This window comes from Akebia trifoliata, chromosome 1 (genome assembly GCF_017979445.1).
Source record: "Akebia trifoliata isolate Shusen 1 chromosome 1, ASM1797944v1, whole genome shotgun sequence".
In the NCBI taxonomy this organism is placed as follows: domain Eukaryota; kingdom Viridiplantae; phylum Streptophyta; class Magnoliopsida; order Ranunculales; family Lardizabalaceae; genus Akebia; species Akebia trifoliata.
The window spans coordinates 2,226,423-2,254,291 of record NC_141375.1 but is presented as its reverse complement, the minus strand read 5'-3'; the positions used below and the strand labels follow the sequence as shown (position 1 = coordinate 2,254,291).

The following is a 27,869-nucleotide window of genomic DNA, read 5'->3' as shown; positions in this document are numbered from 1 at the left end:
AGGTGGGTTCAAGACTTCATACCCCCCATCTTCTCTCTACCCTCTCCTCATCCCTCTTCTATTATCCCCTCTCATCTTCATTTTATTTTAGATGACTTAGGATGAATGGATCTCAAGGCCAAAGATCTATAAGGATTATCACCATTAATGGGATGATCCTATGATCGAGCCGAAAGAAAACCCCTATTTAGGGTACAAATACACAACACGTGGCACTTCACTTTTGTCTTATATTTTCGATTAAAATGACCGAGTTGAGTTGAGGTTACCACTATTTAGTGGGAAAAAAAGGGTGCCTAACACTTTCCATTTTCTCCAACCGAGCCGTTTATCCCGAATCTCAAGGTTCGATTAGTTCCTATCCATCGTGAGTCACTAAATGTCAAAATGTCATTTTTTCGAAAAATGTACATTGGGTGACCATTCACACCCACTTACAAAAATGAATTGTGGCGACTCCAATTCTTAGTAGATGTGGCCGTTGTAATGACGAAACCACGTATCTACAATAAGAATCTGAAGATGATAAATAAGATCAGTCTTCTCTATAACTCATTATTCAAAATGACTCGGTAACTCAACAAATTGAGGTGAATTAAAATGCATGGCATGTTTCCTGAAATAAAAGAAAAACGGGATAAAAATATGTGAATGATTTAAAAAAAATATATAGATTTTAATTCATAATCACAAATCCTTTCATTCTATATTAAATCTTAGATTTAAAAAGTACAAATCAATCTCAATCATTAGATTGAATACTTATCTTAGGTCTTTTCCATCAATAACAAATCCTCTCATTCTATTCTAATCATTAGATAAGAAAGTATAATAAATTTCAACCATTGGATTGAATACACGCATTAACATTTTATCTAAAGTACTATTTCCGATCTTATCCATCTATCAACAACAGATTTTCTCTTTCTACATCAATCATTGGATTAAAAAAGTAAAATTAATCTAAATTATTAGATTGTATACTTGTACTCACATTATTGTGAGATGTCTAGTATTCTTATTGGGCTTGAACTTCAAAAGGCAAGGCAGTATCAAAAGGGACCTTTCTCCATGCGCAGTGGGCTCGGCTTAAAACAATAGGGAAAGGTCCTAAGTCAAGTTACTCGATTGGTCCCATGTGGGGGTTCGATGGAAACACCCTTGAGGTGAATTTTTTGGGTATATATTGTATCTTTGAGTAGGGTTTCTTATATTTTTTTTGCTTTATGAGATTCCTTACGGTTGTAGACAGAGAGTATGTAATCTTTATCGTTGATAGTGGATTTTTCTCCCTCTCTTCTGTGGACATAAGAAATTTGTTGAATCGTGCAAATCTTGTGTTTTCTTTGTTTGTTATTTTTTTAATCTTGTTACGCTTTCACACAACACACACTCTATCCAATGTAGTTATCTCAGGTTTTGTCAATCAATAATAAATCGTGTCATTTAATACGAACTTTAAAATAAAAGTGTAATAAATTTCAATTGTTAGATTGAATACATGTGTTAGCACTCTATCTAAAACACTATTATATGTCTTATTCATCTATCAATAATAAATATTCTCTTTCTACACCAATCATTGGATTCAAAAAATAAAATTAATCACAATCATTAAATTGTATACTTATACTAACACTCTATCTAAAGCACTATTATATGTCTTATTCATCTATCAATAATAAATTTTTCTTTCTACACCAATCATCGGATTCAAAAAATAGAATTAATCACAATCATTAAATTGTATACTTATACTAACACTCTATCTAATGCACTTATCTCAGGTCTTGTCCATTAATAATAAATCTTCTCATTCAATACCAATCTTGAGATAAAAAAGTATAATAAATCTCAACTATTATATTGAATACTTGTATTAATAATCTATCTAAGACACTATCATAAAACATTAGTCCAAAATAACTTTAACCCTCCTAATCTTTTCGAGGCGTTCATCGTTAGAGATGTTCAGTTTATAATCAAAAGCTTAGATATGGCCTCAGAGGACAATGCTTCAACTAAAGGTCTAATGGCCTCTTGATAGCTCTTCTCGAGGTTCGAAATAAAAGTGCCTACAAGGTGTAGATGGATAGTACTTCCAGAAGGCTTCCACGTACTGAATTCTAATGGCTCCCTCAAAGGGATAAAGGTAGGCGAAGGGGAGATTTTGAAAAATATTAGAGGTAACAGTATTAAGACTTTAACTAAGAATAATCAAGCCAAGACTGTTCTTTTCCTTGAATTGCAAACAATACTTACATACATGATTATGGCAATTGAGTGCGGCATCCTCTCGATGCAAGTTATGATAGATTCGAATGTGGTTATAGATTGCATCAAATGGGGTTAGTGAAATTTCGTGGAGGGTGGCAAGCCTCGTCAAAGTCATAAGATCGAATGTTTTATTCTTTCAAAGAATTACCTTCAATTTTTGTTATAAAAAATGTAATCAAGTGACTGATTTTCTTACTTCTTGGTTAAATTCGATAGGTAGAGTATTGCTTGAGCCATTGGACTTGTCAAGTGAACTCAAGAATGTCACATATAAGAATGCAAGATGTTTTGCCTATGACATGTTGTAATTCATTTTTTTTTTGTTGGGGTCTACTTAACCTCATTTAATCTTAAAAAAAGTATTATCATAGGTCTTATCCATCTATTAATAACAAATCTTCTCTTTTTTACATCAGTATTTGGATTCAAAAAGTATAATTAATCTCAACCATTAAATTGTATACTTATAGTAATACTCTATCCAATGCAATTATCTTAGGTATTATCCATCAACAACAAATCCTCTCATTATATACCAACTCTTAGATAAGAAAATATAATAAGTATTAATAATTGGATTAAATATCTGTACTAACAATCTATCCAAGAGACTATCACATGTCTTATCCATCCATCAACAATAAATCTTCTCTTTCTACACCAATCGTTGGATTCAAAAAGTAAAATCAATCCCAATCATTAGATTAAATACTTGTTCTGACCATTGGATGCAAAATAAAATTTATCTTAACCATTTGATTCAATAGCACATTCTAAACTTATTATTTTATATATAAATTATATATATATATATATAAATTTTTTTTTTCTAAAATCACAACTCTTTTTCATTTTATTTTAGAATTATAACTCTTTCTCTTCTATTATCACAATATGTCTTTAAGCATGAATTTTTCAATTTGACATACTTCTAATACAAATCCAATGATTTATGGTCGATCATTCACACTTGATGAAAATCAAAATTTATGCATTGTATGACTTAAAGTTTCTCAAGATCTTATATCTGAAATCAATAAAAAAGATAAGTTATGGGAGTGCATTTATGAAATCTTCGAATGTCGTAAGCTTAATTGCTATTATGAATCCTGAACACCAAAATCTCGTTAATATTGTATGGATATAATTACGAGAATTAATAAATTTTGATGATGCATTAGTCAAGTAAAAATTTATAATCAAAGCGGTGCTTCTGAGTTGGATATTGTAAGTATTTTTATTTTAAAATTATGATAATTAAATAATGATGTCTAGTTTATTCTTTTTTTTTAAATGATTTATTTTATTTTATTTGTAATTGAAAAATTCTAGAATATTATTTCCACAAAATCTTTAAAAAAAATGTTCTTATTAGACCATATATGGCCCACCCTTAAGGATGTCGAAAATGGATTGATGACAATCCTAAACAAAATCGATTTGAACATTCTGAAAGGTCTCAGAAATGAATTCATGTATCAAATTCTCCAAGAATACCAATATTTATTGATCTGAATGTAGATGAAGATGAATCATTGACATTCGAAGTAAATCATGATTTATCTTATAGGAAGAAAAAAAAAAAAAAAAGATGAGGAAAAACTTAGCAATTGAGAAGACCTAGGACCTTATAGGTATCTTTGAAGAAAATCGCCAGATCATTAAAACTTTGAAAAGAGGAGAAACAAAAGGGGATGACTAATTTGCGCATATGAATAAAAATTGAAAATGAACATAAGAAATTAGAACTACGACGTGAACGATAATAAATTTTTTAATGGAGAGAAACCTCAATTTCATAAATGATCCAATTGGATGCGAATATTTTTGTTGTAAGAAAATTGAAATTATACAAAAAATGACTTGTGGTTTTCAATAAGGTGGATCATCTGTTGTATTTAATCTCTCCAATTTTAATAACTTTTAATCATTTTCAATGTGGATATGGAGGAGATGAGTTGTCACCTTATTAATGATGACTTACCACCTTGTTTATTTAGTATTTAATATTTATTAATCTAAAAAGATGTAGTTTTGAAGTTTGCTGACTTATCACTTTTTATTTATTTAGTATTTAATATTTAACATTTATCTTTTCAAAAAGATGTGATTATGAAATTTGCTTTCATTTGTAATACGAGGATAATTTTAAGTTCTCAAATTTTCAAGTTTAATGTAATCACCTTTTTAGCTTACATTCAAATATTTTTTTTCTTAATTTACTTACCACGATGCAAATTAAAGAGTAAAACAAGTCATTTAAACTTAATAAAAGTTTGGGATCAAGTTATTACCTCAAGGTTACAAAGCATTATGTCATGTTTAAACTAATTCAATAGTTGCTAGATTATTATTATTATTATTATTATTATTATTATTATTGGGTTTAGGATTTTAAATAAGCCTAATCATAATTATAAACAATTATTAAGTTTATTTGAACAAGTGTTATAATGTTTTGTAATGTTGAGATTGTAATTTGAGACAAACATTTATAATGTTTGAAAATTGTGTTAATTTAATTGGGGAAATAATTTTAGAAATTGGGGTGTGATAAGTTAAAGTTTGGGTGCCAATAACAATTCTCTATCTTTTTCTTCTTTTTTTGATTGGAGTATAACAAATAAAAATTGGTCTCCTAATAGCAACACTCTTTTTATTTCACATTTAAAAAAAAAAATTAATGTGTTTGAATAGTGTTTAAAAGTAATGAATAATGATTTGAAAGTGGAACCCATTGGAATAGAAAAGTCGCTAGGAGCCTTTATTTTGAAGAAGATACCAATTTGAAGGTATTTTTTAAAGCTCTCGGTTGGAGTTGCTTTTAGGGGAATGTGTAAGTACCCGTAACAAAGTAATTTTTATATTTTAATACAAAGTAAAGATTTTATTGTCATTGTAAAATGATATATCTTTTTAAAAAATATTATTAAATCTTAATTTATATAATAAAATACAACTGAATTGAAATAGTTTTGTGTGACACAAACATCTAATCAATTATAGTGTTGTGAAAGATAAATCTATCATCTATAGTTTTGTGGGTTAAAACCTCCCATCAAGCTAGTGTCGTGGGACCCACTCTTTTCCTTTATTTTTCATCGCCTATAATTTTATTATATTTTTTGTTCTATCCCTTTAATCCATTTTATTTATTTATTAATAATATCCCTCTAACTTTATTTTTTTTTCACTTTTACCCCTTAACCCGAAAGATGATGCCCCATCCTATAATTTTATTATATTTTCTCTTTTACCTCTTTAATCCATTTTATTATTTTTCATCAATTATCCCTTTAATCTCAGTTTATTTTTTTAAATAATACTCCTTACATCAAACTATAGTTTCTTAAGACCTATTTTATTTCATTTATTTTTCAACTTTCCTAATTTTACTATATTTTTTATTTTACTCCTTTAATTCACTTTATTATTTCTCATCTTTTACTCTTTAATCTTAATTTTTTTAATAATACCCCTAATTTTTTTTTCACTTTTACCCCCTTAACCCAAGAGAGGATGTTTGTGCCATAAGCATAAGTGAACTCTAGTATATAATAAAACACAACGGTGGAGTGCTCAAAACTTGCTACAGTTGTGTGGGAGATAAACGTCCCATTCACTACAGTTTTGTATGGGGACACATCCCATCAAGTTATAGTTTTGTCTGACCTACTTTATTTTCTTTAGTATATAGTAAAATACTAGTGCCTACGGCGGGATGGTCCAAACTTATTACAGTTGCGTGGGAAATAAACGTCCCATCCGCTACAATTTTGTACGGGACACATCCTACCAAGTTATAGTTTTGTCTGACCCACTTTATTGCTTTTATCCATTCTAGTATATAATAAAACACAACGATGGGGTGGTCCAAACTTGCTACAGTTGTGTGAGAGATAAACGTCCCATCCACTACAATTTTGTATGGGACATATCCACCAAGTTATAGTTTTGTCTAACTTACTTTTTTTTCTTTGCTCTTCATCCCCTCTAATTTTTTTATATAATTCATTTTTTACTTCTTTAACCCACTTCATTATTTTTCATCTTTTTACGTCTTTAATATTTTTTCCTATTTTTAGCCTCTTAACTCAAAAGAGGATGCCCATGCCTAGTATGGAGAACTCTAATATATATATTTTAATGGAGAAAAATGTACAACTTGGGAGGTTGCTAGCACTAGCATCCATGGAAGTTTTGGATGTTAGTATGACCATTTACTTTAAAGAGGTGCTTTTTCTAACTTATCCCTTAAGTTGCACAATTTACAATTCAAATTTTTTCTAACATTCAAGGTTTCTCATTATAAATTTTCAATGGACCCAATTTTCAAAGGAATCTTTAAAAATATCTTACCATCTAAGTCATAGGTTAGGCATTGCAAGTGAAATTGTCATCTTCAACTAGATTCTTGCTTTATGACTCGATCAAGATTATATTTGATATTAATACAAGTAATTTTATTATAATATTTATATTAAATATTTTGTTTAAATTTTATAAGAGTGAGGACCCAAAAAGGTGTACCGCTCCTATATCATATGAACAATGTCTACGTGGCCTGTTTATTCTCTAATAAATACGTGCCACGTTTACACCTTATTTTCCTATAGAAACGGAGCACCATTCCGGATCGCAAATCATTTTATAATTCTTAGAAGAGTCATGGTTTTTTTGACTCGATATGTATGTGGTTGACATGGCAAGGGCACAAAACCATAGATCTTTTTTTTCAGGATACAAATGGAAAATGATACTGGTTCTATACCCTTGCCATGTCAGATCAAGTGAAAATTTTCGAGTCAGAAAATCGTTAGCGTTCTTAGAATATGACTAACGTGACTGCCTTTGGATTTATTAAGACTTTGGAGCACCCCACTTGATATGCTTAGAAGCCTTAGTAAGGCTTCTTGTTGATAACATAGTCAAGTTAGAGTTTTTCATCTAAAAATTGGTTAGGATATTTCAATTAACAAGAAATATGAAATCTAAACTATTAAATAAAATTAGATTATCAAAATTTATGTTAGAAAGACGCGACTTATCAAAAAGATGATTGTTTACCCGATGCCTTGATTTCAGTTTAATGGTTGGGATTTCGTGTTTTTTCTTGAATAATTTTTAGGATTTTGTTAATGTGTGCTTAGGACACACTTTAAAGTTCAATAAATACACTTTGAAAATTAGAATATGAGGGTATTTTGATAAATAAATAAATAAAAATCAAGGTCATTTTCTATATAAAATCCAGTTTCCAAAATATTCTAAATATTAAGATTTATGGGTGATTTAGACATAATCCATGTGTTTTGAGACTGATGACATGCAACTCTTAGTCTTCTAAATAGATTAAGAGAAAAAGACTCAAATGCCCCCAATTTTAATCTATAGTTAAAAATCCAAAATTTTCTTCTTCAAAATCAATTATCTTCAAGCTCTTCAACTTCTAAGATAATTTTAATCTATTCAACCTTATTTTAATCCGTCATTTTCTATCTTGCCTCTTTTTGTAAAATATCCTGGATTTTTCTATCCAAAATTTCATCATTTATATTTTTTAAAAATGTTGTATATTTTCTTGACTTGAATGTTAAAGACTTGAAGTAGATATAATCATAAGATAGACAATGAGGGTTAAATTTTTTATCTAAAGAGATTGAATATGATTGATTTTTGGAGAAAAAAATATCTAAATTTTTTATTAGAGATTAAAGATGAGGGCATATGAATCTTTTCCCCTAATCTATTTAAAAGACTGAGGTCAAGGAATGTATGCATCATTTTCAAAACATAGGGGTATCTCTAATATTCAGAAAAACTTAGGAGTATGTCTTAATCACCCAAGATTTATTAATTACTTAAAAAAATCTAAATGTACAATATATAGAAAACATGATAGGTACATCTTAGCATATAGTGGCCACATCAGAAGTTTTTTCGTTAATTTCCACAAATAACAAGGGCATTTAATGTCCAATCACAAAGAGAGAGAGAGAGAGAGAGAGAGAGAGAGAGATTTCGCGTCAAAGTCTATGTGGTGGTGATGGTCGCGCGTGGGTTAAGAAATTTAGACTAGAGTCTGTGGGTGTTAATACGTGGATCATCATTAGCGGTTTATCTATGTGACACAGATCTCGATAAAATCTGGCTAACCTCGTCGCAACACCGAAAAAAAGGAATTTTGGAGAAAATCAGAGAAGCTTAAGCAGCCTAAAGAAAAGAGGATTCTCAGGATTCCAAGAACATCTATAACACACACATCGCTCTCTCTAACACACATCTATCTCTGCCTCGGTTGCTTGCATCCATACATGGATCGGTTTGATTCGATTTCTCTTCTCATCGAGCTTCGAAAAGGTACAAATTAGTTCTTCTTTCTCTTCAGATCTTTGACTTCTGTTTTGAAATTATTATTATTATTTTTTTTTCATTTTTGTGGATTTTTTGGTTTGAGATCTTTCGAATTTGATTGTTTTGTAGCTTAAATCTTGTAATCTTGATTTTTATTTTGTATATTGTATGTTGATTATCGATTTATGCTGTTTGTTTGTTTGTTTTGTGGGTTTGAATGGTTTTGTCTTTGATGGTGAATTTAGGGCTAGGGTTTTGGTATGAATTTGGGAGATTAGGTTATGTTGATGAGGATTTAGTTCGACTTTTTTTGTTGTGTTTTTTGAAAATCATTAGCGATTTATGCTGTTTGTTTGTTTTGTGGATTTGAATGGTTTTGTCTTTGATTATGGTGGATTTAGGGCTAGGATTTGCGTATGAGTTTGGGAGGTTAGGTTATGTTGATGAGGATTTAGTTTGACTTTTTTTGTTAGGTTTTTTGAAAATCGATGGAATTCTTTGTTTTAACACCGATATGGTTTGTTTTATAATTCTTGGGTTTTAAATTTTGATTAGTTCTGTTATTGCTCAGCCAACCTCAAGTTTTTGGGATATGGCTTTTTGTATGAGTTTGGGAGATTAGGTTATGGTGACGGGGATTTCGTTGGACTTTTTTTTGTTGTGTTTTTAGAAAATCAATTATCGATTCGTGCTGTTTGTTCTGTGGATTTGAATGGTTGATGATGGTGGATTTGAATGGTTGATGATGGTGAATTTAGGGTTAGGGTTTTCATATGAGTTTGGGAGATTAGGGGTTATGTTGATGAGGATTTATTTTGACTTTTTTTGTTGTGTTGTTTGAAAATTGATGTAATTCTTTGTCTTGACACTGATATGGTTTCTTTTATAATTCTAGGCTTTTAAATTTTGATCTGTTTAATTATTGGTCAGCCAAGCTCAAGTTTTTGGGATATGGCTTTGATGATGATGAAAAAAAAACACCACACACCAACACTCACACCGTTACAAGGAGCACAGCTCCTCCCACTTGAATATAAAGTACTAAAAAACACTCCATTGAAGTACTCACTTAACTTACAACAGTAGAAGAGCAACCCCAAGATGGGGTTTTATTTTTCATGATTGAACCATTTTATTGCTTTGAGACCCAACAAGTCTCTCTTGAACTGTATTTGCTGTCTGGCTATTAGTATCCTGATTTGCTTATTCACCTTAGATTTCTTTAGAATTTGGAATTCATTAATGTGTTTTCTTTGGATCAGGAAGTCTCTTCTTTTCTCTTATTATTATTATTATTTTTTAGAGTCAGGAGGGCTAGTTTGCATTCTCGTGACATGTCTACAAAATGTATTGTAGTTTAGCTTGCGTTTAGTTCAAATTCTTCGTCCATTTCCATTTATTTTTCTTTCTATGTAATTTTTGGGCAGGTTTGGGATAGTAATTGCTGGAAGTCTCGTTTTTCAGCTGCGGGAAAGGCTTTTTTATCTGAATTGTGTCATTTTATTTTTATTATTCCATAATGATGAACTTATCCAAAAAGGGTATTTCAAACAACATCACAACACTCAGTACTACAAACAAGACGCCAACTTTGAATCCAAATGCAGCAGAATTCATTCCTTATGCTCTTCGATCTTCTCCTGGAAGCACCAGCGATGGAAATGTGCCAGCAAGGCTCGATTCTTCTGGTACATCTGGAAAAGCAGTTTTAGATCGATCAGAGTCCATTGTTTCGAATTATTCCGATGAGGAGGCTCGCCAATATTGGCAGCACCAGCTTCCTGATGACATCACTCCCGACTTCAAGTTCATGGGAGAAGATGAATCACAAGGACTGGAGAGTCTCTCATTTGCAAGCTTATCCATTAATGACGGGAGGGAAAAGTTGAGGTTCTCTGCATCTTCTTTCGGCAATGATGACAACCGCTTGATTGAAAAGCAGAGATATTCAATTTCATCATATGCGGAAGATCAGGCATCAGATGGCTTCATGAAATTGCCAGCTAATCCTTGGGACAAGCGTTTTGTTAATGGGGATCAGCATCTTAGTATTGGAAGGGAGGGTCTTCCACACAGTGGAAACTCTGGTACTGGATTTCTAAATGATATTGTAAGCGAGCATGCAGTTTTGGATGATTCTGAGGTCAATCCTGTGGAGTTTTTGGCTTCACAATTCCCTGGTTTTGCTACTGAAAGCCTTGCAGAGGTATACTTTGCTAATGGATGTGACTTGAACTTGACGATCGAGATGCTCACTCAACTTGAGGTATGCTTCATTCTTTTGACTCACTTAACTTTGTTCGAATCAAAGAGGCATGTTTTTTGGATGGTGTAGAGGATTATGAATTATAGTTTCAAGGAAGCACAAAGTACCAAACATTCTCCACATTGTAAACTTTAGAGTCTGGTTTTGAAACAAGCTCTTATTCAAATTTATCCACTGTAGTCTGGAGATATTGGATTGATTGTGAGGTGCCGTCATCTGGAGATATTGGTTTGATTGTCAGAATTTTTTTTATACTTAAAAGGGTTAGTGGTTATATATATATATATATATACACACACACATACATACATGGAGAAGAAGAAAGATGAAGTGGCATTATCAAATTTCTCAAAAAAAAGTTGTATCTTCAGTTCACTATTTGGTTCATCGAACCTAATGACAAAATTCAGTGAACGAGATGGTTGGGTTTGGAAATTGGGTAGTACATTTTTCGCTCTATTCCACGAACCCAGTATGAACCGTTCCTCTAATTGTTTCACTTCGTACCGGTTCGTGGTTCAGTCTAGTACAAACAAATCTGTTAGCACAGGCTTAACCATTTCCAATTTAATTTTTCTCTTTCTTTTTTAGTAGCAAATGTACCATTAAATATGTTTATGGACTTGTCTATGGGTATGTGATGCATATCATAAGATATCCCTGCATAGAATCCGTTATTATATATGTTTATAGACTTGTCTATGGGTATGTTTATTGTTGTTGGGGATACAGCAACAACAATTAAATGTAGGAACAAGATTTAGCCAATCTCAAATCTTTAGGATAAGGCTTTGATGATGATGTGGGGTTTACTGAATTTGACACTCGTATTCCTGTGTTGGACTGTAGCACCAATACCCTACACAGGTGGTGTGATAGGCTTGGATTCGAACTGTTCCAAATTTCCGATGACCCGAGTGAGAAGGAAAATGGGTCAGAGGATTAGCTTGTAAGGTATGGAGGATGAAGGCATTCAAGTGTGCTCATATGAGACATGAACACACTTGAATTAACAGAAAACAATGCAAGGGTTCTTTATACACCAACCTAGGATATTGTATGCTTTCCATTACCTTTATTTTTGATCTTTCCAATGGTAAAGAATGTGTATTTTACTTCTGATATTCTTCGTAATAGAGAATTCGCTAAAACCATCTTATTTGCTATTTTAGCTTCAAGTTGATGGTGCTTTCACTCAGACCATGAACACGAAGACATTATCAGCACCAAACCTGAGTGCATCAGATTTCCCTGCACTTATCGAATCAGATGGTCAAAATGGTCTGCCAAAATTTACTGGAGACGATCTCCAACAAAGTTCCAATCCTTACAGATCTGGAAACAAGGAAAGTATTCTTCTGTTCAATTCCAGTTCTGCTGCTCCATCTAGAGGTGCTATAGATTTTGCTTCAGCTGTTAAAAAATTGGCATCTCCGGATTCTGGTCAGTGGAAGTATGAGAGAAATGGTTCTGCAAATGCCAGTGTTGGCTCAAGCAGAAGTTCTAATGTTTTAGCTAGCTCTTACAGTGGTGGCCATGGTAGACCCACATATGGTGATAGGTCACAAAATTATGGTTCAGCTCGGGGAGGTCCTGTTTGGCTCGAGACTGGAGAAGCAGTGGGTAATATTCCTGACTTGACATCTTTGTACATATTTTAGTATGATCTTATACTTATTCAAGAGTCCGATTTATGTCATCTGCAATTTTATTTAATTTTAACAATGTTGAGTTGGCAGCGAATATGTATTCAGAGATGAGGGAGGAAGCTCGTGATCATGCACGCCTTCGTAATGCATACTTTGAACAGGTATCATATCTGAAAAGTTATTTTCCTTCCCACATCTTATTTGTTTTACATTAAATTCTATTCTCTGTGAAGATCAAATTATCTGTAACTTGCACATAGACGTGCATGTTGATGTCAGATTCAAGGACTAGAAAGAAGTGTTTCAGACAGATCTTGCAATCATATGAAACTATTAAACACGTTATAAAAAAACAACATTTCATGAAAGAAGTAAAGTTATGAAAAAAGACCAGAATTCAAGTTTAATGGAATTTAAGTAATATATTCAAATTCTAACTATATAAAGTAGTAAATAAAATAGAATATGAATGCATGCACATATAATCATTCATGTTCTAATTAGTTGGATATATTAGTAATTTATAGCATGCATTCATATTCTAAGCATATAAGTACATGCATATAGGCATGTACATATAATCATCCATGTTCTAGTTTGTTAGATGTATTAACAACTACTAATAATTCTGCAAGAGTAGTGGTTGCAATATTTGCTTGCTCCCAGTTTGGTGAAGTTTCGAGCCATTGGTGCCTCATCTTGGTTATATTAGTGACTTGTGTTTATTTAAGCAAGTGTTTTACATATTAAGGACAGACCGATCCTTTTAGTCGTTCCCCAGGCCACTAGAAATATGTTACTAATGACATCTGATTGACAGATTACTAATGTCTGGACCTTGTCTAATTTATCTTGATTGGTGATAAAGCAATTCTCCAATCTTTAAAGTATTATGGTACATAAAGATTCCAACTGATCAAGGAATGATTTTCAGTTTTTCTTGGCCTACTTATATTTTTGTTATACTTATTCCACCGTTTAAGACATGGGCATGAGACTCCAGATCATCCATTACTGAAACTGAGTCAAGTACAATGATCTGGACGAGGACCTGTCAGCTGAGTTGATGCAAACCTAAAGCAACTGAGTGACGGCCACATTAGGCCAAACCAAGACCAAATCAGGAAAAAAAACAACTCAAGGCTCAGACAATAATGATTCAAAGCCTCAGGACAAGTTAGGCTGTGATACAAGTTCCAGGTCACGGTTTTTTTTTGACCTGGGCCAGATGATCTCAAGTTGACTAAGGCAAATTAAAGTCAGATCATCTGAGACTTGAGACCATGCACGTTATTCTCAGTTAGCCCTCACTAAAATTCAGAGTTGCCAAAAATAACTTCTGTTTTTTTCTCGCTTTCCAACTTTCTTTAGTTCCCCCTTTCTGAGTTTGGAATCTGTAGTTGGAAATAACTTCAGTCCACCCATCAAGTTTTGGAATATGGTGGGAAGGACAAGCTTTCTGGTAAAGCTTATAAAAGAAAGAAAAATAATAATAATAATAATAATAGTACAGAAAAAAAAAGGGTTGTCTGTTAATGGATTGCCTTGGTATTTTGTGTGATACCCATACCCATCGGTCGGAATTTGGAAACATGCAACCTGAGAGGTGTTACAAAAAATAGTGATGATAGGTACACTGCATACTAGTGAAATTCCTATTTCTATACTAGTGAAATTCCTATTTCTGCTTTCCAAGCAAGATAGCTTCATAACCATCAACTGTTATATTACATCTATGGCTATGGTATGTTATATTTGTCAATGACATTATGTAACAGGCACGACAGGCATATCTCATCGGCAACAAAGCTTTAGCAAAGGAATTAAGTGTGAAAGGGCAGCTGCACAACATGCATATGAAGGAAGCTCATGAAAAGGCACAAGAATCCATTTACCGACAGAGGTTTGTTTTACCATGTGTCACACATTTTCTTATCGGTAAATAGTTAATTTGCATGATTCATAATTGCAGTTGATCAGGGATTATCTTCATCTGTGAGGAGGGAAATGGTACTTGTAAGCATGGTTAGAAGTTCCGCACTGTCTCAGAATGTCTCAGCCGAGTGCGGAACGTAACATTAAACTCAAAACATTGAATGTTTCGGGATTATTTATAGTCAATCAAAGACAGAATTGGTTCTTCTTACAGAGATAAGGCGTTGTTTCTATCTGAAATCATGCCTCTATACATAGGAATTATGCCACTGATTACTTGCTATCATAATAACATGCCCCAGGGATATGACATATTGACATCATTGTTTACTGGCCAAATCTCATCATTTTAGATGCTATTTGTAATATTTTATGTCTCTATAAAGTCAAATTTAGAATTATATCTATTTTGAAAATGAAAAAGGAAAAACAAGAAAAATTTATGGTGCATCTCCTGGATCCATGATGCGCATATGCTAATAATCTGGTTACTCTTTTGTGTGAAAGAATGATACCTTGGAAAATGGGTTGCATGATCTGATGTAACGGAAAGTCATGATTCATTTATAGTTTTTTAGAACTGCTAAGGGCATTCCATCCGGCGTAAGCATCTGGATAATCTGGAATGCGACGTGGCATACCCGAAAGCCCTAAGAAATGCATGGGAAAGAGGGTCGGATTAACCCCGAAAGAAGTGATCCAAAAATGGATTTGACCTAAAGTTTCAGGGTATGTCCGACCAAAGATTTTACCCACCCAATAGTGAAATCCTGCAAATAAAGCAAGAACGGCTCCCATAGAAAGTACATAATGGAAATGTGCAACCGCATAATAAGTATCATGTAGAGCAATGTCTAGCCCAGAATTCGCCGGGACTATTCCAGTGAGTCCTCCTATGGTGAACAAAAAGATGGACCCTACAGCAAATAACATGGTATATGTATATATTATAATTAATTTGTTTGTATCTTTTAAGCATGAAATGTTTCTATGTAATTGATGAATGGATCTATGCATTTGTCGGACCTCTGTTTTAACTGCTTTGTAGGAACCCTCACGGTCCAGAGCTTCACGCTTATGGGAGGGGACAGGAACGCATGATAGATTTGCATGGGCTGCATGTGAATGAGGCTATCCACACTTTGAAAAATGAGCTTAATGTCTTGAGGAGGGCAGCCAGATCAGCTGATCAGCGCCTTAAGGTATATATTTGCGTAGGTACAGGCCACCACACTAAGGGTTCTCGGACTCCAGCAAGGCTGCCAGTCGCCGTGGAGCAATATCTGCTTCAAGAGGGACTCAATTACTCTGAACCACAGGCGGGTCTGCTTCAAGTTGTGATATAGTAATTCAGAGGAACAACAGTGTAAGGTAGGAATTTTCAACACAAACGCCGCCATAACCAACCTTGAGCTTCATTCTTGTGTTTGTACATGGTAAGAAGAATCAAAGCCTGGCAAAAAGGAAAAAAACAAGCAGTCAAAAAAAAAAGATGGGGAGAGGGGAAAGGGAGTGTATCATTAGTGATTTACGGGGTGGCGATGAGGGGGCCACATTTTGGAAGGTTTATGGTGGGTTTCACAAGTTCTTTCTCAAAACCTTTTTCCTCCCTTCTTTTCTGTATCTTTGTTTATAGTTGTTAAATTTTTTGTTAAATTGTTTTTTGTCCTTAATTCTTAGCTGTAACACAGAGAACTGATATACACAACAGCTCAATTTACTAGCATGAATTCTCATTTCTCAACCAATGTTTGAAAATTAGAAAATCCAATAGTGCCACAATAGAATAATGTGTTGCTAATCAACAGTGTGTGGAGGGAAGAAAGTGTGCAGTATGATTGATTTAAATTTCTTTTTTATCTTCTGAGTGGAGGGTATTTGAGGGATCTATCATTGATTCTTTTTAATTGCATGGGACGCATCACATAATAATAGCATTTTAGACAAATTTAACACTGCAATTATGTTAGGCAAGTGGTTTTGTTACATTAGTCACTTGTATGTTATAGATGGATGAATCAGAATATTCAAGGACGTAATTGATAGGGTGTTACCTTATTATGATTGAGATACTGATTATGGAAGAGAATAATAGCATGGAAGAGATACAATGTCCATGTATGTTTCAAACAATTCAGTTGCAGATTCGTGCAAGTATCTGTGGCATTATTAAGATTAGCAGTTGTACTCAGATGTATGGTTGTAGATGAATAGGCTTCAGATTGGACCTGGAACGATACGATATGGACTCTCGTTGGATAGGATCCAAATGTGATGTAATAATATTATTGAATTGGATTGGATTGATATACAAAATATGAATAAATTCCATATATATATATATATATTTAAAAAAAAATCTATGATAGAATTGACATAATTTCTCACATTTTATTGGATTAAGGACCATCGTACCAAGCTATCTTGACCCAAAATTATCCAATCAGAAATAGCCCTACTGGTATTTCATTTGGTGTTTCGTTTTAAGAGAGATTTGAAGTGATGGCAACACAACTTCAATTCAATTCTGAGTGTAATCTATCCATGGAAATCAAGGGTTGTAGTATCCTATTTGCCTCAATAACTCACAAGCAATCACACGGCTTGAGATTCAGTTCAAAACCAACTTCATACTTCTATGACCTTTGAAAGAAAATTTTCCAAAGCTTTCATAGTGGACCTTAGCCTACGAATTCTCAGGCGGCCTTAATTAAGGCTCTATCCCAAAAATAATGATCTATAAGATGAGAAATTTTACTTATAAGTTGTGTAACAATTAGTCTTAAAATGAGAAGCAAGACCCCCTAATTCAACTGGAAAAAAAATGATGATTGTTCCTGCCAATAATTCCCCAAACTATTTACAGATTTGGAGTTCAAAACCTGTATAAACATATCATAGATGAAGAATCTTCCACCATTTTTTGTTGTTGTTCGTGTTGATGTGACCGACCATGTTAAACCATCTGTAACGGGAAAGAACCAACTCGTCATATTAGAACTATGCAACACCAAGGTTGATTGCATGATCCCAGTTGTTGAACCACCCTCCTATGGTAGCAAAGCTCGAAAGCAATTATTGTTTTCAGTTCAATATATAACCCAACTCTCCTAACAATTTTCCCCGTTATCACAAGCATTTGTTGAAACTTCTTCCTTCTCAAGTTCACTAATCAGCTGCTCCAACTGTCTCCTATAAACAGGCATGAAGTGATCACTAATCATAGTCTGCGTCAATCTCAGCTTACTGTACAATGACCTTGGCGTGAGGAAAATCCCGACCTTAGCATCTGCTGCAAGCCTATCATTGTCAGTGTCACCCAAGTTCACAGCAATGTCACCATCGCAATCAGGTTCCTCAGGGGTGAGGGAGATCATGTGCATTATCTTTCCACAAGGGAAAAAGCGGTGCGCCTCTTTCATTTCTGGCTCTGAGCTTTGTGATGTGCTTTCACCCACTTCGGCTATGGCCATTTTCTCCTCTTCCTGTATTTCCTTGGCAACATCCGTTTCCTCACCTTCTGTCCGTCTGTAGATCTCTTCCTCAAGTTGTTGCCACAACTCGACCTCGGACATACTGTCCTCATTTCTACTGTGGCCCATGAGGTCCTCACCATCATCGACATCGGCGTCCACATCAGTGTGTAGACCAATCTCATCCGAATAACTGCATTCAAGTTCTGAAATCCATTGTGTGCCCTCAGATGTAGATGGAGGAAGCTCAAAAGTTTCAATTGTAGTTGTAGCTGTATGGGAGGTTATAAGAGGCTCGTCTATATCTGAAAGGGTGGTTGACGGCTTGATATCTTCCTTTGTATTTGAGGAAACAACCGTAGCTCGATGACGAGCACCCATGCATGACCATGAAGATAGGTGGAGAGCTGGTCGAGCCCATGCAGCCTGGGCTACATTCCTCGCTTGTTTCATCACAACCTGCACATAAATAATTGATATCAGATCAAATGTTAAAGGAAACTTAATTAACTGGCTGAAGTTCCTCAGTTAGTAGCTTGCCTGGAGGCGAAAAGACGGTTAAAGAAATGCACAAACAATTATTTGTGATTTTTATCATAAACTTCCCTATGTTGTTGGATTGAATTCAGTTTCATAATAGGCTTGTGTTAATGTGTGAAAGGGGTGAGACAAGGGTATCCCGTTGGATTAGTCGAGTGCTCTAAGAGGTCCGGATAACCAAGGTACCCAAAAAAAAAAAGGCTTATTAGGTGATCCAGCACTTCATTTAAGTCCTCGATTTTCGAATTGCATACACTCTAATAGGACCAAGGTCGGTCCATATAACCTAGAATTCCTTGTACCACAAATATTTTTACCAAAGGACTACCGTGAGAATTTTTTTTTGACTTACCAAAAAAATTGTTATTTTATTTTACTACTTGAAATAGCAGAAAGGCACCTGTGTGCCATTGGAGACTGGGCGCAAAATTGCCCCTGCCCCAGCAACTTTTGCTTTAGCACTAGCAATGGAGGGAAGACGAGACCCCAAGGCTGATGCAGAACGATAGACTGTGCTCAGGATTCTTGTGTGCTCAATTTGATTCCTCAGATCATTCAGCCATGCAGATGCTGTCACCTGTACAAGGGAAGAAAAATTTAAGAAAAAAAAATTAAAAGAATAAACAAAGATAGGAACTCGCCCTAGTCTAGGTAAAATTTCACATGCATATGGAGTTGACTTGGTTGGTCACTAATAACAAGTATTGGTTTAGATGTTGGCCGACTCACTTAGGACCAAATATATATTCCTAGCCAAAGGCAAGTTGCAAAGTTTCATGCAAATATTACAGTATCAAAAACTTAGATAGCTTCTTCTAGCACACCAACTTTTACTTATAATACACCAATCTAATATAAACAAGCAATTAATTTCAAAAGGATTGGTGTGTTATAATTAAAAGTTAGTGTGCCAGTAGAATCTCGGAAGACCTATTAAAGAAAAGTTTTACGGTAAAATAAGCTCTTCAAGAGAGAGAAGAAAGAAGAAGCAAGTGTGCATCAATGGGGCAAAGGAAAGAGAATATAGCCTCTAAAATGATTAGTTTTTGCTGCTTGAATTTGTACAACTTCATAATTTCAAGTAACTTATTATGTTTCCATTCTTCTGAATCAAGGAAACAAAACTGCAAAATTAGAAATTCTAGAGGAACTAAGTTCATTTACAGAAGAACCTCAGAGCGCAAATCATCTACTGAAGCAGCTGAGAATGTAGGCACCAAATCAGCTCCATTTATGACTGAAGTAATGAAGTTATTGCCTGATTCTGCTAACTCCCAAGTCATACAGGCAGCTGCATATGTTTATATCTAGTCAGTACTGAAGAAGTGCAACAACTACATAAATATTCATCAAGTACAAAATCAGCTCATCAATAAACTGGAAAACACGCAGAAATATATTTCATATTCTAAAATAGTTATTCCCAATGAAGAAAATAAGAACTCATCAAAAAGGGGGGGGGGAAGAAAGGAAGGAAGATGCTTCAAAATAATAATCACGACGTTAAAATATAATACACAAATAAACACAAACCTGGAGCAAATGTAACACATGTAGTTGTTGAGAACTCCTGATGCTCACGCAACACATACGTTAAAAGTGCTGCTGTGCCTCCACCCAAAGAATGTCCAACAATCTACAAGGATCCAAGAGAAGTATGGAATCACTACGTTTTTCCAACCAAAAGTAAAGAGCATTCCTGAAGGAGAAACATAAAGAAACATTTACAAAAAACCAAAAAATCTTATTCCGTCCTTCGGGATTGGACACCAGAAAATGCAGGCCCAAAGTTCAACACTGGCAGTTAACATGCCAAGATATTACAATTTGTCTAGACACTTAGAACGCAGGGGTTTTTCAATAAGCAAGTAGGATAGTGATTAGGAATTAGTGGACTAAAGGAGCTGATGGATACATACAGTTAGATCATAGATGAAAGAACTAAAATTTTGAGTTTATAAGAAATAAAACATATGGGATAAATGCCCAGGTGAGGATAGCTACACGCTTTGTTCGAAGGAGATAAAGACACTAGAAACAAAAATTAGTAAAGAGGGAGGTATAGATTTAATGGATAGTATGTCAAAGATTAAGCTATAGGCTTTCTTCAATCAAACTAGGATTAGATAAGGGTATTAAGAAACAATTTTGGAAGGATGTGCATTGATTATAACTGAAAATTCTAGATGACAAAAGTATTTATATGGGTTGCTAGAGAAAGACAGTAGAGGATATGAAAGAGTGTATAGCGGACGGACATTCGAAAAAAATGAAATGGACCTTACAATCATTAAAAAGTTCTTCATGGAACATAATATTGTATTTAGCAAAGATTATTCTTTGCAGAACATAGCGAGCATTTTTTGACCTTTAAGAAAGGATCAAGTAGAAGCCGGACAGACCTTTCCTTCTTACAAGAAGACAATATTCAACATGGAAAAACAGTAAAGTTTATCCCAGGAAATTATAACTACGTATGACATAAGTTGGTGATTTATATGCTTGCATTAATTGGTGGAAAAAACGACAAAATAAAGAGTTCATGAGAACAAGGATTGTCTTTGGTGACAAGTAGACATTAGGAAGAAAATAAATTATGGTGATCAGGATAAAATGGCCAATTACATTGAAAGAAAGACGAAAAAAGTTACTAGAGATTCCTAAAAGAGAATCAATAATATAAGAAACCTAAAATGGAATAATGATGTATAGAAAGCCATTATAGAAAATAGGTTCTAGTAAATAATAAATGACTTGTACTGAATTAGAAGTGGGGAAAACTTTGAAAAGCCGTTCAAGTCATGCTGGTAAACAAGTTCCCAGGTACAACGGATTTGCACTAGGAATCTACCTTGAATTTTGTCATTGGGTTCAATGAACCAAATAGTAAAGATACTACACATTTTTTGTTTGAGAGTTTCAATTATGCCTCTTAATCTTCCTTCATCATTTCACTCACTCGTACACACGCGCACACAGATTTTTTTTTTTCCTGTTCTAATTCTTAGAATTTTTAGCATTATAGTTGTACTTGCAGCTTGCATGCTTGAACTATATAAATGCACAATTGAACCAAACAAATTAATCGAACTAATGAATCTAAGCGAACCAAGAAATGAATTCTCTCTTCCTACCCCTATGAACAAGTTTCATTCAAGAGTGGTGAACCACAAACCCAAATTCGAGCCGACAAACCAAGTAACATAGATTCAGCCCTAACTCATGCCTACCGCACTATTTACTCAGGTGATAATCAGACAACTTGGCCTTTGGGATCACCTTAGACTGACATAGGACTGTTCGAATCAATTGATCCAACTTGGGATCGCTGCAAGACAATTTGAGTCTGTTCCTCATCCTTTAAAACATGCACCTCTAAAATCTCAAATCATGAAGAAAAAAAAACTATTGTAAAACTAAAAGTATCTAATGGTGCAAAGCTTTGTCAAACACATGCAGCATCCCAAAACCAAAATCTTATAGGTAATCTTCGATGTTAAGTGCTAACATAGTAACACCAAGCTACCAATACATAATTGATAAGTTGGTATCTATTATTTCAACATATTTCTTATGGGAAGGGTACATAGAATGCCAAAAGGGGAATGCTTGGAATTCACCAATAACCCAGAAAATTTAGGCCACATCTGGGAGACTTGTCTGTGCAAGAGTGTTTTAGCAACTACAGTAAAACAAAATCTATGTACCCGAATACATTAAAACAGATGTTGCATCCAAATCTAATACTTCATTATTAATTGTAAACATCATATACATAACATATCAGACACATACCTTTGTCATATAGGAGTAGCATAACTAAAACATACTTTCACTAACGTGGTAGATGAAAAGGAGTGAATTTTTTTTATCGCTCATGCAAGTACTGCAACATTCCTCATACAGAAAAAATGATTTTTACCTTGATTTTATAATCTGGATATTCACCAAGTGCTTTGGTGAGACAAGGAACAGCGAGCTTTGCAATCCACTGAGCAGCTGCAACCATTCCACAATGTGCATAGCCTAAAACTAAATTACTTACTCCTCCTTCATGTACAATAGTGTGATGGAATGGTACCACTGCACCAGTTGCAGCTGTCAAAGTGTCCTTGATGCTATGAGTTCCCCGGATCAGTAAAAGAAAACATTTTGTGTTTTTGTCAACCAGAATTGTAAATGCTGGTTTTAAGATCTGCACAAAATAAAAAAATAAAAAATATTAACTCAATCCAGTACAAGAATGACTCTAGACATAGGTTCAAGTGAAAAATTCATAATCTAAACATAGTTCAACCAAAGACGGGCATCTAGTCAATAACTTAAAAGGAGAATTGATGTAGACTGGGGGCATATGCTTATCAATCCATACCATCAATCATCCTTAGATAGGGCTACTGCTTGATAGTTAGAATTGAGAGAACCCACTCGATCGCTTGAAAAAAAAAATGGTAAATAACATAAATTTAGAACTATTGAAGTTCAAACATGACTTACTCCTGCTTTGGGTTCCTGAAGAAGGACATCATCCTGAGCGTAGCCAGTCTCCTCTAAAAACAGTGGGAATGGCTTCTTTGAGAAATGCCAACAAAGAGTCAATAATTTTAAGAGATGCTTAAGCTCAGCTGTTATTTCAGCCCCTTTGAGCTGTACACTATCTTTGCCTCCAAATACGCTGGCAACACGTAAGTTTCCCTGAAAAATGAGGTACAACCCAATAATTTAGATAAGCCTAATGATATTGTTATGAGAAATATCATAGATTTACAATTGATTCACATAAGGTTATTGATGGGGACATCAAATCTTAAAGAGTCGATTTTAGTTTTTATTTAGATTTATGTTTTAAGGCTTTAATTTTAAATTTTTTGGACTTATTTTGATGTTTTATTGTCCCATGGTCTTAGTATAATATTTAGGGGCAGTTTAGTAACTGCAGTTTATTTTTTTATTTAAGTTTATTAGGGTATGAAAATTAGGAGAGAGAAAGTTACGAAAATTAGGTTTATTTATTTGGTATTTTAATTTGACAAGGATTCTTGATTTATTTTCTTTATATGGATTGTATTAGGTTTTTTTTATATATTAATAAACAACAAAAATTTTGATGAATAAAGAATGAGTTTCTTTGATGGAGTGAAGTGAGTTCTCCATCATTCTTAGTGTGATTCCAAGGTTTTATCGTCTACTCCTTTTTTTTCCTTTAATCTTTATTTTTCTTTTCTATTCTTTTGTTTTCTTGATTCTTGATTCTTAAAACCTACAAACCCATTTTATTCTATCTTTAATCTTTTCCCATTTTCTTTAATCCTTATTTCATTAATCTCTTTTCCGAATCTTAACCCTTAATCCTTTCCTTACCCAATAAACCTTTAACCATTTTTCCTTACCCTACAAACCTTTAATCATTTTCATTGGGATTATGGTCATATTTGCACAAGATCATAATTAAATTACCCTATCCTACTCAAATCCTTAACCCAATTCCAAAATCACCACAAATTAGATTCCTTAAAACTTGTATTTTCTTTTCTCCCCTCACGTTCTTGCATCAGTTATTCAAGGTGTTATGGTGTTACGCAAGTTTGCTGGTATGTTCCTCTGTTCACTACAATCACGTCAGATTATACTTCTTAGGTTTTTTAAAATCAAATCATGTAAGAAACATATTACTAAATGTGGATCATAATCCAATTTAGATGATGCTATAGTGTATATTAATGGTGCTTGGGGTAGTTCTTGGGTACAAGATTTCACAGTGGTAGTGCACAATCAGTGGTGGAAAATAGCGAAATGCATTGCACACCTTATCAAATCAAGATCATGACATGGAAGTATATACCAAAAATACTAGTAATGAATTGTTAACTAACCAACTACTCCAAAAGACCGATCTGTTGGAGAAAGGGAGAACTATGAATATAAGAGGGTCACGGGGCTTAACTAGTGTCACCAAATTATTATAAAGATTGCAGTTGACACTAGTCTAGTTTGCACAAAAGTGTGGCTAGAGAGAGTGTACATTGGAAGAGGAGGCTAGGAAATGGCGGTACCCTGATCGTCAGGCGGAGAAATGAACTAGGAAGAGCATATTACCTGTATTCTATTATAATGTGTGACTACTTGATTTAGTACTCTAAAAGTAACTTGTACGAATAATATAAATAGGATTAGACCAGTTCATGCTAGTGGTGAAGTTCAGTCACAGTTCCATATGTTTCAACAGCAAACAGTGCAATGGTCATGGCCAAACCAGAGCAAGAGTGGCACACTTGGCCGTGAATAGTGTGACAAACGGTCTCTCCACTGTCAAAACCTACAGAACTATGGCAAATTCTCAGTGCAGAAATCAGAACAAAGTAAGTCTAAAGCAATAAGTTAATCTGATAAGGCAGGATACAGGACCGATACAGTATACATCATTTACAAGTGACCGACAAACAAGAATCTGATACACATAATACACAGATATAAAACCCAATTGTTTCATAACTTTCAATTTCATTTATGTCATTTTGTGCAATTACTTTAATAGCCTTCTAGAATTCCTTTTGAATTTATCACGGGGTGAAGGTTTTTTTTTTTTTGTCAAAATGTGGAGGTTTAGCCATTGAGTGTGAAAAACACCAATGATTTCTCAATTTAGATATACATTGGAAGGTGGCATGTGCAAATGCACATGTATCAGAAGGGCTTATGTAACTTAAAAAATATTAATTAAAGGGTGGTTTTAAAGATTACATAGTAAAAAAAGATATTTTTTGTAATTTTGGAACTAACCAACATGATTATAGGGTAGTGGATTGCAATTTTCTTGGGTTTTGACCAAAAAATGACCCTGATTATATTAAGTTTAAATGTTAAGGTGCCGGTGTTTTTGGGATCCAGATCTTGATGTTGAACCACTTCTACTCCACCTTCTCTCATTATAATAGTAAAGATCAAGCAAATAACCTAAGTCCATTAGAACATCTTTAATGTAAACATCTTAGTGATTGCTCAAATGTACCCAAAAAAAAAGCTAAATGAGATAAAATCTCTACCTGCCTCTTTAACAGGAAGTTGATTCCAAAAGCCAAATCCCCAATCGGCCATTTCCCAAGAGTTTCAGAGTAGGTGAATCTTAGTGTCTCCGATAATGCGGATATTGTCTCTATCCACGTTGCAGGTGCTTGTATGGGTCGACGTGAAATTCGAATACTTCCAACTGCAGCAGACTTATTAGGAACCTCGCAACCATCGTCTTCTTCATTGTCCTGAGTCGGATTAGTTTGTAATTTACGGTTTAATGTATAATATAAAAGTGCAGCTGCACCAGCTGCTGTTGCCATTGTTGCTGTTGCCATTGTTTTGCATCCAATCACACCTGATTCATTTTTTTATCATTAATTTTAAATAAATAAAACCTAATTACTGTTATATATCAGTTCAACAAATAAATTCAAGGAATAAATTAATAAAACCTTAATTACAGTTAAATCTCAGTTCAAACTCTTTGAATTAAATTCAACAAATAACAGAAGGAAACTACTCAAGAAAACTCTAAAAGCCTATTTGAATTGTAATTTTTTTTCATAAAAACAAAAAAAAAAGGCCGCAAAATAGCAATCCAAACAAGTTGTGATTCTTGCAACATTCAAGCAGTAAAATTGAGAACTTTAAAAGAATCTCTCAAACAAAAACATAAAAAGTCCCTAGTATCCCCCAAAAATTCCAAAAAGAAAAAAAAAATCAAAATTTTCGGATCGTCTCACGATCGACAATCGAGAAAATAATCTAAACCGATTAAAGAACCCGAAAAAAAAAAAAAAAACCCTAAAACCTGAAATTTACGAGAAACTGAAACAAATATATAAACCCTAAAAAACAGAAGAAGAAAAAAAATATAGGAATTCTACGAACCTGAATAGCTTAGAATGTAACAGAAATTCTCTCAGTGCGTCCAAAGATGTCGTAACTCGCAAGAGAGCGATTCCTTCCACCAAAAGAGCTAAATCGACCTTATGTAGAGATATATATAGACTTTAACTGAAACTGACACGTGTCCTTCAAGATTAGAATAACCGTCAACGTCAGTCCGCCACGCGAAAGGTAACAGAGATTTTAGGGAAAATTAGTTAATGAACCCGACACGGTGGGATTTTTTTTCTAAATACCCCCTAACTATTCGACTGTAATTTGATAGTCCAGTCCAATATTTTTTTCAAATTATCGAGATTGACCTTTTACAAGTATCGAAATTAATAATTTATCTTGATGTTTGGACATGAATCGTTGACATCTACGATTCAAATTTTCAAGATAGATGATTTATTGAGTGTTTTATAGGGGTAAATAAGTATTTCTAAAAAGTTATGGTGCATTTAGAAAGATGTCCTTACTGTAAGGTCTATTTAGTAATTCATAATTTATCGTAGGGAGGACTTCATATCAAATATCAATTTTCGAGTGGTACTTTTCATATTCCAATAGTTAGGGTGTCAATGGGTACCTAATTAATTGAAATCGAAAATGCTTGATTCTAGATTCAATTTTAGAATCAATTGAAAATCAAAATCAACAAAATTTAATGATTTTGGTTGTGATTCCTTTAGGATTCAAACTGGAACCGACCCATCGACAACCCTAATCACAAGAAAAAAAAATCGGTTTTTTATTTTGTTTGGTTTGGATCAGAATTTTAGGAAGAAACTTGAGAGGGCTGTGGTATTGGATTGCTGAGGTGCTGAGTAAAGCTCAAATCTTTACTAAATTAGTTAGGAAAATGTTTGTCATAATTTAATTGGACAGGTTTAGCCAAGGTACCAACCCAACCAGCGATGGCTTATTGAGAACCTTAACCATCAATCATTTTATTTTAAAATGATAAAAGCTTATCTATTATTATTTTAAATTGATAAATTTCTCAAAGAAAATAAACTGACACCGTTTGATTAAATTATAGTGAAACCCTTTCCTTACAAGAAATTTAACACCACAGCCCTCTAATTTTCATAAAAAAAATTAAAAAAAATATATTTTTTAATTTTTTTAAATAAATAATAATTTTTTCTTCAAAATTCATAAAATTTCATCGTTTACAACCTTGAAGCATCTGATCATGTTTTTAGATGCCAAGTGGTGAGTCCAAAGACCCTTAGTAAGGTTAGGGGATCGTCAATTATATTATATCTTGAAAAAGACTATCATAACCATTTGTTGGGGAAACATCAATGGATTTGGGATACGGCTAATGCATAAGATGGGAGTTGATTTGTGTTAAAAAGACCATATAAGATAACTGCTGTGAGTGCTTCTCATGAGGGATGTTCTGCTCTCATGATTTCAAAACTTGTCCAAGATCAAGACGTATCGCCGAGTCATCTTGATATTAGG

General features: G+C 33.8%; 2 protein-coding genes across 2 annotated transcripts; one reads left to right on the top strand and one right to left on the bottom strand.

The window, feature by feature from the left end:
- The first annotated feature begins 8,449 nt into the window (after positions 1-8,449).
- Positions 8,450-16,225, top strand: LOC147410340 (polyadenylate-binding protein-interacting protein 7-like). The gene is made up of 6 exons (XM_086434056.1): positions 8,450-8,637; positions 10,059-10,897; positions 12,070-12,520; positions 12,637-12,707; positions 14,325-14,449; positions 15,530-16,225. Exons 2-6 carry the CDS (start codon positions 10,151-10,153, stop codon positions 15,825-15,827), a joined length of 1,692 nt encoding a protein of 563 aa, XP_086290182.1. The 5' UTR covers positions 8,450-8,637; positions 10,059-10,150; the 3' UTR covers positions 15,828-16,225.
- A 975-nt stretch (positions 16,226-17,200) lies between these two features.
- LOC147410339 (Alpha/Beta hydrolase fold-containing protein) lies at positions 17,201-26,535 on the bottom strand. Its single transcript, XM_086434046.1, has 8 exons — positions 26,397-26,535; positions 25,538-25,860; positions 22,992-23,189; positions 22,417-22,689; positions 20,028-20,130; positions 19,667-19,785; positions 18,895-19,071; positions 17,201-18,413 (listed from the first exon to the last, which is right to left on the bottom strand). The coding sequence occupies exons 2-8, from the start codon at positions 25,838-25,840 to the stop codon at positions 17,592-17,594; spliced, it is 1,995 nt and encodes a 664-aa protein (XP_086290172.1). The 5' UTR covers positions 25,841-25,860; positions 26,397-26,535; the 3' UTR covers positions 17,201-17,591.
- Positions 26,536-27,869: the final 1,334 nt, after the last annotated feature.